General features: G+C 34.5%; 1 protein-coding gene across 1 annotated transcript in view; it reads right to left on the bottom strand.

Annotated features, from left to right (window-relative positions):
* Positions 1 to 11,334: 11,334 nt before the first annotated feature.
* The window catches only part of LOC108748540 (T-lymphocyte activation antigen CD86-like), a 235,820-nt gene continuing 230,374 nt past the window's right edge, over positions 11,335 to 16,780 (bottom strand). Inside the window, exon 7 of the mRNA XM_018486761.1 lies at positions 11,335 to 12,434. Within this exon, the coding sequence (XP_018342263.1) occupies positions 12,325 to 12,434 (110 nt within the window). The 3' untranslated portion in view covers positions 11,335 to 12,324. The remainder of the gene's footprint in view (positions 12,435 to 16,780) is intronic.

Raw genomic sequence — 16,780 nt, 5'->3', positions numbered from 1 at the left:
TCTCCAGACTTGGCTCCCTCGGACTACTATTTGTTCCCCAATATGAAGAAATGGCTGGCGGGAAAAAGATTTTATGGAAACGAGGACGTGATTGCAGAAACAAATGGCTATTTTTCAGACTTGGACAAATCCTATTATTCGGAAGGGATCAACAAATTAGAGCAGCGTTGGACGAAGTGTATAAGCCTAAAAGGTGACTATGTTGAAAAATAAAAAAAGTTTACCCCAAAAAATTAAGTAGTTTTTATTTTTGCACGGACTTTTCAAACGACCCTCGTATATACAATATATAGTAATTCAGATTGAATTTAAGCATTAAAGATCCAGCTTTCACCATTACGGTTATTACTTATATCTCTTATTGTTGAATTTTTAAATGTACGGTCCAGTAAAAATTCTTATTGTTTAGAAACAGGATCGTTTATATGAATAAGTCAATTAAATGCAAGAAGCGCCAATTATGGTCAAAATTAGACGTTAGAGACTGATACATATATAAGTATGTATTTTAAGGGGGACTTCTGATTTACAGGGTCAAAAAAGTTAATTTTTTTCATAAATCGCTAATACAATTCTTCGAGAATATATTCCTAAAATTTTATAGCGAAAGTCGAAATTCTTTAGTAGAACCAGCACTTGTAACAGAAGCATGGCGCGCGGGTATACAGGCGCGAGGCGATAGTTATCAAGATATCGAGAAACAATTGATCCGTATTTACAACGATTATTAATTAAACGATCTGTTAATAATAACGCGATGCTGAGTAGAACGTACTTAGAACGCAAACGAAAGTTTTAACTTGCCTGGAAGTTGGCGCCAAAGCAATTGCAGTGCAAAAATACTCGAAATCGCTGTTTTTCTTACCACTGGCATTTTTAATAAGATATTCTGCCATTTTCATGAATGAATTGGAAATTAATATTTGGCCGGAATGCAAGCACTATGTATGAAACACAGTGAATCTCCAAGCAGAAATACTGAAAATTGAGTAGCATGAGAGAGACTCCAGCAGCTCGTAGGCTAGCCTAAATTGCTTGAATGAATTTAATGAGGTAACTGAAGAGCCCCTGGAATAGAAGATTAGTCTCCAAGCACTCTAAATACTCGAAACTATTGTTTTTTAACACGATTTTTCTCAAAATCTGTTTCCATCATTTTCTTCAATTTTGTGTACACGGTTACAAAAAAAGTATTTGATCACTCAACTTTATACTATAAAGCTTAATTGTTAGTTAGATAACGATCCTTCTCGACAAACCTAAAAAGTTAAAAAATCCAATTGTAATATGAAACAGTAAAATATTACAAAAATTGGATGTTTTGTATACATATGTATTACATTATTTTATGTATTTATTGAATAAATTTGTTTCAGACATGATTGCGCATCGATAACTTTTAGACTTTGATAAACAGCCCACTTTGACTGTATTATAACTGGCTATTTCATATTATAGTTTGATTGACTTGTTTCTAAAGTCTTACTATTGTAAAAGAAATCAACATTAACAATTTCGTTTTTATATAAATAAATAAATGCCATTTAGTGAAAATTTCTCATAACTTTTTTTTCAAAGTCAGAATTTTTATATTTGTATACATTGTTTTGGTTGTGACGCTGGTGTCATCTTGTATGGAAGGCTCGCTCGCCAAGGCGGCGTGTAATTACGACGACTTTCTTTGTTGTAATAATTTAAAATTTATTGTTGAGTCGAATTAAGATTTGTTCGAGGCGGACGGTAGGCGATGTAATTCGATAATTGATGTGTTCGATTAGATGCGTGCACAGGTAATTCGCACTTGGTACGACGTTGAATAATTTCTCGCGGCCATTAGAAAAAATGCGTATTGCGAGCAACGAGACCGACAAATTTCGCCGGAAACTCAGGTAATTCTCGCGCACTGAATGCTCTCGCGGTACACGTATACCGGTAACGTTACGTGACAAATACAACGTTAATACGCGATGAAACTTCGGTGTGGTTCACTCTGAATATTCGGGATAAGAATCGTTAAGCACGAATCTCGGTAAATGATCCGTATTGATTGGGATCGGGAAGCAAACTGAACATTCGCACGCGGAACGTGTGCGCGATAGTCAGCTTTTCGGGTGTCAAGGGAGGGGGGAGGGTCGCGTGCTATCTGAGATAACGACCAAGCCATCTGATTAGAACAAGAGCGAGATATACTCATGTTTTGAACAAAATGTCGGCTGCAGACGTGATCGAACAGGGACGGCTTGGTATCTATGAGCTGTTTATTCAATAGTAAGTGTTAATTTATTTAGTTGATAATAAAGCCATATTTTAGAGGCTCGTCTTAAAAAATTATTCTATTAGATCACGAATGAAAAATCTCATTATACTGTAGGGGAGACTGGAGCTAGTAGATAGGGATAGATAGATTAATCGAGGTTACGTTCAAAACTAAATACGCGTAAACGTGTGTCTGAATATGCTTCGACTGCCGTTCAGTCTGTTGTTTTCTCGATGCGGACGCATTTACATCAGATGTTACGCTACAATTTCAAAAAATCGTAAGTAATATTTTTATTCTTTAAGTTTTCGTTTTACAATCATATGTAGGTGTCTGAGTCATTTCATTTCAGTTTAAATAGTAAGTGTAGTTCTTACTTAATAAAGTCCAGCAGATTATTTTTGTTTATCTGTCTTTGTCATATACTATTAATGTTTCTAAAAAATGAACGGATGGGGCTAGTAGGCTAACCTCGGGACCTATATGACTCATTTAGTGATGACTCTTATGCCTGTATTCATAGTCAGGCCTTATTTATCTTTAAATATTCTATGAATTATTTCCTTGGCTACTAAGCATCTAAAGATAAATTTAAGGAAGCCTTAAATACAAAGTGTAACTATAAATACGGGCATTATATATATATTGTATCTACTTCTCGGAGTAAAATCTCACTCTAAAAGAGAAAATACAGTCACTTTTGAAAAATAGTAAAAATTTTATTTCTTGAAAAATAATGACAGTATTTCACTCCTTTAAAGAGGTATACCTCAATGATAAATGTTAAATTTAGTCCTCTTACGTCCAATCTTGATGAAACTAGACTCGTTTTGACGTGTTTTTGCACGAAACGAATGAATTTAGCAAAAAGAGTGTCGTTCTTCCCGCGGAGACCATTGTTAGATTAGGAAATCTATCACTCACTGCGATCTTACTCCAAAATAGAAGTGAAATGTTTTACTTCTTTTTTAGAGATTTCACTTTATAAGAAGTTCGGATGACGATGATTAGATAGACTGTTATTATTTATTTAGTGATAAAGTGTACAGATTGTTGACATGTTACAGATTTTTTATTTTATATATTAAATATTGTGTTTAAAATGTATCTTTATAAAGATCTCTTTTATTAATATATATTCAAATACAATATATAGCTTAAATTAAATTAAATATTATTTTTAAAATCTTATAGATAAACTACCCTACATCATGTCGTCCTATCAGTCCCGGGGCTAATTAATGAAGCGGAATGCATTAGAAAAATGTTTTTTTTTTTCATATTAGTTATCAGTTTCTCCTTATTATTAAAATATAATTACATAGTCAAATATATAGTAACTAGTACAGAATTTATTTTTTCGATTAGTCTTTTAATTTTTCTTAATTTTTTTTATAAAAATTTGAAACTGAAAAGTGAGTCTACTAGCGCCGGTCTCTCCTTTTTATTCTATCCATGATTTTTACTTACAACCAAAGTCTTTGTTGCATTGTCTATCTAATGGCAGTGACGCGTAATTACTTATTACTAATACCTAACATTTTTTTAAAATAAATATTATAATGATCTCTTTTATTAGACATTTTACGGAATGATGACTCTTCTTGATATAATTTTTAAGAGATTTGAATGAAATCTTTAATAAATTGTTTTAAAGAATTTTTCCTCTTAATAATGCTGATTGGGATGTAATTAATTTATAATATTATATAACATTATTGCTTTTTGTTTATTTCTTGCGAAAAATTGATCACACCTACAATATTACGGGAAAGATTGACTTTTCTATATGCCAATTATTCAATCTTTCGGTCAAAACCCGCGGGGCTCTCATAAAATCACCACTACGTATGAATACTCGATAAAGGCATTGAGAAAGTTCTCACTCGCAGACGTTATGAGATTCGCTACAAATCGCGATTGATTTTACGGACTCAGGCGCTAAACGGATTAACGTCGAACCGAATCATATTTGCCCGTTGTTCCTCGAACGTGTCCACGTACTGACCTAGATTGATTCTAATCTGGTTGCGCTCCGTCCAACTCGGGGGGCTTATGTCGAAATTGTTCCCGTTGGCAACCGACCGATCGGCCAGCATACTCCTTTGATGGCCTCTCCAGGTTGCGGAATATCCGCCTAAGTGCTACTAAGTATAGTAAGATATGAGGAATGGTCGCCGTTGTGTATTCATCGACCGTTGCGCACCTGAATGCCCGACGTTCCCTATCGGGACGGGCATAGGGAGACGCATTTACGCAGTTACTCAGGGTGCTGTTTATCGACAGCGGCTGTATCGAAGCTCTGGCTGCCGGGGATGCAAATGACTCCCGTACATCACGTCGATAGTACATATCCGCAGACAAAGGACCGAGATACTTACCCGTCGATGAAATGGACCCCCTGGTGCAACGATGAGGCGACGAAGACGTAGGCCGTCGTTGTCTTTATCGATGCCTTTTCTTCTTACGTTGAGTATCAATCGCCGAGAATTTCTTCCCGATTCTGGAACTGCGGGAAGAGGAAGCGGATAACTGGAACGGAGGAAATTGAAATACGTTCGATATTTTGAGACAGTGATGTGCATTTCGTTGCAGTAAAATACATGCGCACAGAGAATATAGCCGTTACTTTTTATTATTTAAAATAATTTCGATATCAAAAAAATATAAATAAATGGATAAAAGATCACATTAAATCAAGTTTGACAAATGTACATACAAATAAGAAATGAAAAGAAAATTAATAATATATTTTAAATAGGGATGAAAAAAAATTAAAACTATGTTTATTCTTAAAATAGATGATTGAGGAATAAATAAAAATGAGAATAAAGAATGATAAAATTATATTGACAGTCTGACTGTGTTAACAAAGTCTTCTACAGTATAACAAAATTCTTAGAAAAAAAGTCAAAAAAAAAGATACCGTGTGAAGATTAATAATAATATTAATTTATACTATCCTTTATAGATATTTAATTTCACACTGGTTAATTTAATATTGGAAATTATCTCATTCTCATTCTTATTTTGAGTATTAAAAGCATCAAATAACAATGCTTTTAATACTCAACATAAGTAATTAATCACTACCTACCAGTATTAAATTTCTAAGAAGTGAATAAATATAATACAGTAACGATACATTAGATAATTTATCATTCTTTATTCTCACTTTTATTCATTTCTTAGTCATTTAATTTAAGAATAAATATATACATTGGATTGGAACAAGTTTGTAGTGCTACTTCATGTGTAACATGTCGGCATGATTTTTGAAAACTCTATCAATTATATCATTTGATAAAACAAACTACTATTTTAAGAATCTCTCTTTCTATTTTAAGAATCTTTTTTTTTTAATTACAGTGCACGTTGTTTTTTAATGAGTTATAAGCAATTAAAGTTAAAATTTTCTCATTATATTATGTTTATTTTTTTATTGCTGCACTTTGAACCGATGCAATAAGTTGAAGTGAAACAAATGTATATTTGTTTCACTTCAACTTATTGCACTGTGTATACCAGTTCTAGAAAGTGCAATAAGAAACAGACCTTTAGCTTGCGATAACTCAGTAATAAAATATTTTAGGAACATAAAAAACGATTTTGTGGGTAAAACTTTAAGCTATCATGTTTAATTATTTAGAAAGTTAAAAACTTTTGCAAATTATTTGAGTACGTGACCACAAAGTAAGAAGAAAATTTCTCTTTTTGTTCGGCTTGTAGTTTTCTATGTGTAAAAATTACCAAACTCATAGAAACTCAGAAACATAGTAACCTTTCAGGTTGAAAATAGAGATTTTATACTTTAAAATTCTTTTTTAAATTTCATTTATTTTTAACAAAACTATTTGAATTTTACAATTCGTTAGATTACGAACTATTCCGACTCAATAGTTTTATCTTTTCAACCCTATTAAGCTCGTATTATTAATCATTTTTTTTCCTTAAATATGAATAAAACATATTCAGAACAAAATATTTCGCATTTTTAGTTTCTGTACGACAAAGAATCCTTTCGAGATTGTTAACAACTTATCAACTCTTGCTTTATATGCGCGCAGAGTGGTTCTTAAAATGAATTCAATCGAATACCCGACTTAATTAAAAATGTGACGGTTGTCGGGACGAAACATTATGCAAATAAACGATCCAATTTCTCGTGCGGATTTTAAATAGGGAAAAATGGATGCGTAGCAGAGGCTTGCGGAATGAGAATTCTTCCGTATACTTATGTGCAATATCTCTCACAAATAATCATTATTTTTTCTTCTTTAATTGTCTTTAGGAATTCTGGTACAATTGGATTCAACATAAACAATAAATCGGTACTGCTCGTTTATATATACATTAATGGTACGTTCGATAGTTTAACATCCTTCGAGTAGTGTCGCTAAGAGCGTATCGCTGATCGCTCGTGTGCTAACAAGTAATTGATCTCATACAATCGGGTTAAACTTATTTGCTACCAGTCGTCCTCGCTCGTCTGCTCGAACGCGAGCCAATTAATCCACGCCTGCATTCGAGTCATGTTCTTATATCATTTCCGAAATATACAGAAGCAGAATTAGCGGCACCCGCGTGCGCGAAAGCCATTTACAAGTACTAACGAGGACAGATCTCGTTCGGCGTATAAAAAAGCACGGGGATTAGGAGAGATGTGATGGGAAGGAGGAAGGGAGAAAAGGGAAGATGCGGTGGTGAATTTGCAGAACTCGTGCCCGACAACGATCGGTGAAACGATCGATCGTCAGGAACGCGTCTTGTCGGGAACTCTTCTCCAGGAACATACAACCACGTCGCGCGCTTTCTCCTTCTCGTAACCGAGATACCTCTCTCTCGGTTGCTACCAAATATTAGACTCAGGGATGCGCAAAATTTTCTCGCGTTTCGCGTCGGATCGTCTGACCCCTCCACACTACCTCAGCAAAATTTCTGATATTACCTCTCGGCGCACTTTTCTCCCTATAATTTTGTTTGAAAGTAAAGTTACTCCTTGGGGGCGGAGGGATTAATATTTAATATGTTCGCACTTTGCGCGATGCTTCGCGTGTTTTGCGTATCGGAGGAAAATTAAGTCACGGGCGAAAGAGTGAAGAGTTCTTCGTGTTTTGTGCACCCCTGGTTCACACGGGCGAACCGTAACGTTAATGCAATCGAAAATCGAATCCTTTTTATTTACAAGACTGCACTGCATCTTCGCTAATTTTTTTTTTCGAGAGTCGCTTCCTAATTTTTTTCGATGGCTGATTCGCTCGATGATTTAAATGATCTCTCTATTTTGATCGTATCAATTGATTTCACTGAGCACGATAATCAAGACAATCGAATATTTTATATTACGATATAAAGTTTCCTCCTTTTATTTGAGATTCTCACTGATTCACTTTTTTTTTAGTGGTAAAGTTCACTCGAGGAAGCGCATCCAGAATGTTTTTTTGGCAGGCCGCAATCATCGATACTATAATATTGATTGATGACAAAAGTCTCGATTGCGTTTTAGATAACGAAGCACTCGATCTGAGAGTGTGAATTAGTAAGAATTACATCGTGGTTCTCTTAATCATTCCGAAGAGAGTTACAGCGATCGATTATCGTTACATTCAAGACGATATATACAGTACGACTATTATGTGGGTCGATCGTGCTGGTGACAATGCGTATTTGAAATGTATCGAATTCTTAAGGTAGTATTCGGCACGAAAACATTTTTGCTCGACAGAAAAATAGAGCAAATAGAGATCGTCGGAAAAATTCCCTTGTATACTTTATCATTTTATTTTCTATCTTTACCATTCTATTTTCATATCGCTGCTTAAAATTCGTGGTACAATAAAAAAATAATACAAATTCGAAAATAAATATGAGTAATAGAAATAAGGGTAATTACGTATAATGTAATTATGTTTAAACTAGCACATTGTCCAATTGTCATGCGCATGTATGTTAATAAAATTTGGTGTCATAGACGTAATAGATACCTTCATATTTGATGTTAATATGCATCACGACATTATACATTTCAACGCGTTATAATTTCGATAAATTAACATCATTATATCATTACATTTCTCGTACGTTTTTCTTTTTCAGAGAGCCCCAAAATCTTTATACATGTTACAAATGTACCAATGTAGAGACGTGTCATTGTAAAAGGAGACTTTTATTTATAGCAAAAAGAGAAGATCTTATTATTGGTAGGTACTTGAATTTCATTTTTACATTGTGACCTGATTTTATCAAATTCCAATATAAAATGTATTACGTAAAACATGCACCATATATTATTTTCTAACTATTTATGGAACAATATCGAAGAAATTCAAATAAATAATCCACCGTTAGAATACTTTTATCATCTTTCCAATTATCGATATATTCTATCTTCCACGCTGTTTTGAATATAGTATAGCGACGATATGTAAAATATGGCAACTTTAGCCTAGTCGGGATAATTTTAATCCAAATTTAAAAAATACCTAGATATCATATCCAAAATCAAAAAGACATCTTAAAAAACTTTAACCCGGATATAGTCATCTAATTTTTTAAAAGATCACTTGGGGTGTTTTTTATACCCCAATAACTATTATTAACAACATATTATATATTATAGATTGTTTCCCGATTTATTGATATTTGAATGAGAACATTATGAATATAGATTTAATCCTAATTTTTTAAAAAGTATGTAGACACCAAATAAATATTAAAAGGAATAAGTATATTAAGTGACTTACTATAAAGTATTTCTTAAAAGTAAATTTTAATTAACGTAAGGTTTTTTTTTATTGTAGGTTTTCGTAGAATTGCATATTTAAAAGTTCGTAAAGACTAATTATTAAAAAAAAAAAGAATATGTTAAACAATATTAATACAAAACAATTATATTTTACAACTTCATATTTTTTTGCCACTGTGATATAAAAATATTCCAAATGATTTTTTAATTGATATATTTTTAAGACGTTTTATGTCTGAGTTTTAACATATGTGTTATGTGTAGAACATTATTAAAACTTGCGCCAAAACTATCCCAAATTCAGATCAAAGTTCTCCCATTTTATGATACATCCCTTAAAAATATAACACAAAAATAATGCACTATTAGCACGTAACAACGTCGATTGACGTCGCACACTACAGTCACGTTTGCATACGCACCTCCCTTGTTCCGGCACGACCGACCCACTCGCGATCGGAGATCTATGGAGACGTATACACGGATAGACCAGTATGATACGATTCTTTAATCACTTAAAGCTTAATTTTAGCGAGCGCGCTCGTTCCTCGCGCGTCGTCCGCACCGTGCTTTCCCATCGTCGGGAATCCGGAGCACCATAGTCTCGCTTCCGTAGCGTTTTTTTTTCCCGCATTCACATCAATCTGCCCTCTTAGCAGTATCACTCGACGACCTCGACGTGTCAGCTTCACGCAAAATCTTTCAGACACAAATGTTTTGACACAGTTAAATCGTACGTCGAATGCACACTCGGACATACGAATAATTCGGGGAATTGAGTCACTAGACAGATCGGAGATAATGGCGAGTTGAAATATTTAGAGGTTTCGGACGCATGCGGATTTCTGACACCTGATTGAAATCATGATTCAAAATCCGGAGCTTCCTCCTATCGGGGCATTGAAATCAGGTGAAATCCGAGGACTTAGCACGCGCATCGAATTAATCGTATCCGTACTGTAACTGTGTCGCCGCGAGTTTCCGTTTCCCCGCAGTAAACTTTCCGTCACTTTCCGCGACTGATATATTTCCCGGGTCGGCGCTGCTCGGATGCCGCAACTGAACGCTGGGCGGAACTTTATTCGAAGAACATTCCGGGCGCGTCAGCTGGTTGCGTTAACTGCGACCGCACAAGCCGACCGTAGACGTGATATAATCTCGATCATCTCGGACGGGAATGCAATTAATTTGATATACATTTGATACATACGGAATGCTACAGATTAAAGGATCAAACCGTGACAATATCCTTAATGAAAGAAAAATAAATATAATATTATACGTGTAAAGGAATGAATCTGTATGAAAGTAAATATCGAATGTAAAACTAAGTAGTTTTGGTTTAGCTGATGAGAGAAAATAATCGCATGAATTCAAACAGAACAGCATGTTATATAATAACGTGTCAAAATGACGTAAAAATAAATCGTGACTGATTGAAAGTGAAAAGTGACTGGTGTTAAAATGGCCCATTAAGGGTCATTTTAATGTCACTTCTTGTTATGCTTGAGAAATTAATATTTCCAATTAAACGCGCGGATATAACGAGCCGCCTTAGCATAATGGTGAGAAAACATATCAGCTAAACTCCGTATCGACTACGCCGATATTTCCCTCTTGTGAACGACGGTACGTCGAGTTTAGTTATATAACTTATCGAGTCTATCATACACGCACACGGATACGCGACGGTCTCGTGGCCGTAGTTGAGGATCGACGACCCTCGGGCTCGTAAATTCGGTGTCCTGAGATGCAAATGGAACGCCCGGACGAAACTGCGGGCGTCCTCCATTGCCAAAGCTACGAATTCCGCGTGGCCCGGGCCCGCATAATTCAGAGATACTTCAGTGGCTTTTTCGTCTCTCGCGAAAGGCGAAAATCGATTATTGTCGTAGCCGATTCCGTTAGCTAGTCCCGTAGTAGACGGCGGGCACGTTTTTGAGGGAAATATTTATTCGACGAAACTTTCGCGCGCAAGAATCAACTCCGAAGAAGTGCTAAAATCCCTTGGGGCAAGAAAAATTGCCGGTCTTACAAGTAGCCCGAGAGAAATGTGCAATTTTTACAATAACAAATTTTTATTACAACGTTTCTCTCACCTGCACGATTTATTTTCTTCGCTGTCGTATCCTTCAGTAACAATAACAATAACAATAATAATAACAGTAACAACAATAACTTTGGTAACGTAAAGATAAAAATTAACCAGATATCTTACGTTTTTCAAAGATATAAAATAATTACTCCGTACATTGAAACAAATAAAATTTAAAATATGCATTTTAAACTCAGTGTGTCTCAATATTCTAATAAAATAAAAGCAATGTTCTAATATAAAATATGAGATTGGAACGTATATGATATGCGCATTCGCGATTGAAAAGAAATTGCATTCGAAAGCCGGTGACGCAAAGTTTTCAAGAAGGTCGAAATGCATATCCGGCGGCTTGCGAGACATTCGTATGATGCGGCGTATATAGGTACATACATATCTCGGAAGTTTGCGCGACCGAGGATAAGTACGGTAAACCTCAAAATATTTGTTCTCTTCGACGGAAGAAGCCATACCGCATCCGGTGACCAGAAATTGAGTGGAATTCCACGCAGTGGTTTTGCCGGCGTATGTGGGTCGCCTGGTTAGTCCGTCCGGGCACGAAAACACGCTGGTTCTTACCTCTTGAAATCCATGACAGTCAGCTGTGTTCGCCAATAGATCTTCACGATCCACGTTATCTACGCGATCTACCGCGCCCGGGGAAAAGAAATGCTAATTCTGTCGTCGCGAATGTCGACATGAGAGAAATCATTCGTCCTTTGGAACGTCGCTTATTCTCAAGAAGAAAATTCACTCTGTCGTTACCTAGTTTACACATTTCCCTATTCGCATATCGTCTCGGATCTACACGTCGCTATTTTCGATATTGCAGCATAGTACGGTGAGACATAGAACATGTGGGGCACGAAAGTAGCTTTAAGGAAACGTGAGCCGGACAGGGCCGGCCCCGAGTTCGTGCTCCGGAAGTGAGAGCAAAGCCAGTGAAGCTCTCTTACACGCGGTTGCAGCTGCTAACGGTTGCCGCACATTGTCTTCTCTGCTTTCTCTCCGCGCACTTTTCTACCCTGGCGAGCCAATCGCAATGCGGAAAGAAGATCGAGCTGATTTATAGAGTCTGGTAGGTGATGGTTAGCGCGGATGGTGCTCCCGCCCGTCCTTCCCTTTCTGGTCTCTCCTTTTCCGCACCACCCTCGTCGTCGCCCCGATCTTGTTTGGGTGAAACTATCGGCCGTTACTCTCTTACTGCAGTGTCTCGTGATCGACCAGTCACCTCGCGAAGGAGCCGGCGTGCAGGAGCAACAGGAGCAACGCGAGCGTCCGCGTGGCCGCGCCGCTGTTGCTAGAGTTCCCGTGTTGCATGGCCGCCGGATGCTCCCCTGAAACCCAAGAAAGCCACATACATATATAAATTATTTTGCAGTCGGAGACTAGGCGGTCAGGGACGCAGCGAATGGAAAATTTACATCACCGTCTGCGTCTTTCTTTCTCCCCCCCCCCCCTCCCTCTCCACCTCCTTCTTACACTGTTTCTGACTTTCTCTTTCCTTTTTCATTTTTTCGAGGAATTTGTTTTGTAAGAGAAATATATACGGCACAATAACCTAATAAAATAACGGCACCATAACTTCCTATCTTTATTTTTCACAGATTTTTTTTGTGAAGTAAAAAAGTTAGTAATCGACGTTTTTGTAACATTACAAGAAAAAACGATTTTGTTGAAATATATTTAAAAATTGGATACAGCTCTGGAAATAAATTTTGTTGGACTATCGAAATAATTATAGGAGTAACCGGTTGTCACAGTTTTTTAATTAATAATTTTTAGAAAAAGGTGGATGCCTGATTTTAAAATGTTATAAACGTTATAATATATCTATATTCTTTAGGTATTAACAAAAATATTACTTCTGAAATTCATCGTAAAAATAAGTTATTTAATTTTAAATGAAGCTGCGAAAATATGACAATTAACCCTGTGTTCTGGGTTGATTGTCGCATGTTATAGGATTGACAGTAGCATATTTTTTACGGACAATACATATAAAAAATGTAATTTTTATTTGAATTCCAGTTCTATATTTTGAGAAATAATAGTAATTATTAATATAGATAAAATAGTTATTTTAATCATAAGAGACGTAATTTATTTTTGTACTTTCGTTTTTATGTAAAAAAAAAACATATATATTTATATGAAATATAATGTTTGTAAATATATTCTCTAAAAATATGTTTTCTAAAGAGGGAGATATTGAAGTTAATTGTCACTTAATCTCGTCTTATTTTGGTCAATCTCTACCCTTTACAGCCATTTCTAATAAAAGAGATTGTATTCACAAACTTTGTCAGGATTATGATTAATTAATTGTAACAAAGATCTCTTAAGATATATTTTCTATATATACAAAGATATTGCGGTTAATAATGCCAAAAACTTGCCAGACAACAAAATAGGTGATAAGAAAAATTCACTCATCAACTTTTTTCTTAAAAATCGCTATAAATAATATATACAATGCTTGTGGTGCAAATTATTTTACACAACAAATCAATGTTATATTAGCAATCTAAGTAAAAAAAAAGAGATTTTTCTGCCATGTCCTGTTTGAGTTACAAGTATTTTGACAATCAATCCCGTACAACAATTAGTCGCAGTCTCTCCTATAAGATACTCAAATTGATTGTTAGAATGTCAATACTACAATATTGCTGCCATCATACTTGAATTTTCTACATAATTATTTGGATGGATCCAATAAAATTATTTTCAGATTTGTATGTGAATTTTTAAAAACTTTAGTAAAATCGTTTTTTTTTCGTGTAAATACTTTGACAACAGTCGGATAAGAAAAAAATGTAAAGAATAAAAGTATGGATTAATTTAATAACAAGCTAATTTAATCTAGTTACGCAATATGTATTTATTTCATTGCCAGAAGCATTTAAAATAAATTTCTGCATATATGTGTGTAATGATAATTAAAGCAATACTAACGGTTATTAGAATAATCATGAATAATTAATCATTATTAATTATTGTGCAAAATTAGAATCGCATTAGATTGTACATTAATTATTGAGAGCAATAAATATTTGAGGATGTCACTATGAAAAGCAAACATGGAATTTCACGTACTAGTTTTCAGATTGTACTACAATTCGTAATAAATTTGAAATGACAGTGTATCGTTAATCACCTTAAACATTTATAAAATTTTCAACTGGTATTAACCGCTTGTTATATTATCTTTAGAATAAACTCATCATCATTCATGAAATAATTCAGGAACCATATTTTAACCGCTTGACTAAAGATATATATAGATAAGTCAAATATTTAATAACGAATAACGACAGATAAAATAATACTAAGAAGAAAAAACTACCTCTAAATCGAATGGCTTTAACAGATATAAGACTTTCGCAAAATGTTCGTTCGCAGGGGACGGAATCAAATCCATCGTTGCCGTATATCGATTTCAGATAAATCAAATATTTAAGCGGACACATTACGTTAGATATTGCAATAGCGCTGCTGTTTGTTTCCGATCTCGCTCGCAACAAACGGCGAGATTCCCGAGAAACTGAGATTCCATCCAAATGTTGACGCCGGCGGCGTTTTCCGCATCGAGCGTTTCAAAAGTTTGCAGTAACCAGCGCATTGATATGACTTGGTACATTTAGTAACAGCGCAAATGCATAAACGTAAGCAGCGCATATACGACACGTTAAAACTAACTTCTAATCTGTCCACTAGAGAGGTATAGATACCTGCGGGATCCCTTGGAGAATCTTAAGCGAGAACCCTCAGGTGCTGTATCGGTAATCACTTACTGAGATGGTTCGAAGTTGCCATCGAACTACAAGAGTTCTTCCCGCATTTTTTATGCGGGGACGAACATAAGTGCCTTATTTTAGTACAATACTGAAGTTATTAATGCAGCATGTTGTGCGGATATTGCAAAAGTTCATTATCATGGCGTGCGTTTCGAAGTATGCGGGAATATTTAAGTGCGTTATTTATGCAGTTTCTTAGTAATATTAAATTGCGTCCAAGCTTTTCTTCATTGCACGAAGAAGCAACCGATTATGTCGCCGCGATGAGTTTCCTTGCTAAGATTTGCACTAACGAGATTGAAACCTATATTTAATAAGAGCTTCGCGCCGAATGTTTTTAAAAGAAAGATTGTAATAAAATGTAACATCGAAGTTATGATATAATTAATTAATAAAAATAAAATAATAAAATAATTAATAAAAATAATTTTTTTAGTCCATTCATTTTTATTCATTTAATTCATGTGATGGAAGTATACACGAAAAGAATGCTAGTATCTACAAATTTAGATACATACAGATCTCTGAATAAATAATTTTCTTGGATCAAAATAATCATAGGGTAATACACTGCGAATAATACGCCAGTTGGGGGAATATGCCACTCGTTGTATTTAACAATGATAGTGATTAGCAGCGCTTGCGTCAGTGCCACAAAGTTATTTACAATTGTGTACTTAACGTGTTGCATAAATATTACAAATTTTCTGACAAATTTATTGTTTTTATAAGGTAAATATGACGACATAGTATATGAAAACGTGTTCCTTATAACTTTTATAGTACTTTATGTAAGTTATTATCTAAACATTATACAATATTTAGCTCGATTAGCTTGTTAATCTATTAGTATAGGTTAAAATATTCAGTATATCGTTGATTTTCTTAACAGCCGTATTGTACAGACTCATCATAAGATGAAATGGCGTTTTGGGGCAATATATCATTACTTTTGTTAAGGTAAAATGTAGTCAGTAATCATTTTCTATAATATACAGGGTGAATCAGAGTCGTTGAAACAACTGTTTACCCTATGAGAAAATTATCGACTTCATGCCTATTGAATTATAACGTGCATGCAGTCAATAATTTTCTCATAGAGTTCAACAACTGGTTCACCCTTATAGGTTAGGGCGTTATAAATAAACGTTTTGTCGTATAATCCCGTTGTGATATCCGTATTGACAAATAATTAATAAATAAACTTAAATGTTTATTTATTTACATATTATTGTATTATATTTAATTAATTTATTGTTCAATTCTAAATTCTGAATAGAGAATACAATTTTTCAATTCATTTTAATGAATTGAATTTTTTTGGGAGCTTAGACTGGGAGCTTAGACTACTTGTAACACTGTGTAAATGTAAATAAAGTAAAACAAATATTTATTTATATGTTTTATACTTACACATTACATATTTTTACTTCTAAAAATAGTTCAAAATGTAATTGGATAATATCTAATTGTTGCAGTAGATGGATTCACGAGGTCTGTTCGTCGAAAGATATGCTAAAATTACTTTAAATTGAACAAATAATTACTCAAAAATCTAATTTTGCTTAAGTGTGGTATATTCCTCTCACTTACCCTATAAAGGATTCACGCATGATGCATTGTTGCAAAAAGTTTTGACATTCTAACTATCAGTTTGAACGTCCTCCTATATAATTATTTTCATAGCCAAACAAAATAATTTTCAATATCATTTTATACGCTCATAAAATAAGGTATTTAATTTTAACATATTAAAATTTTTTATTTTTTGTCTCCAAAGCTACTTTGAGTGACAGACGTGTATGTAGATTTTTCGCAATAATGCTCGGTTTAACGCTTTTTCCGTAATACACGACTCAATTGTCTCGATTGCATTTAACATTGAA

The sequence above is a fragment of the Trachymyrmex septentrionalis genome, unplaced genomic scaffold (genome assembly GCF_001594115.1).
Source record: "Trachymyrmex septentrionalis isolate Tsep2-gDNA-1 unplaced genomic scaffold, Tsep1.0 scaffold23, whole genome shotgun sequence".
NCBI lineage: Eukaryota > Metazoa > Arthropoda > Insecta > Hymenoptera > Formicidae > Trachymyrmex > Trachymyrmex septentrionalis.
The sequence above is the reverse complement of the archived record's forward strand: the minus strand, read 5'-3'. Positions and strand labels throughout refer to the sequence as shown.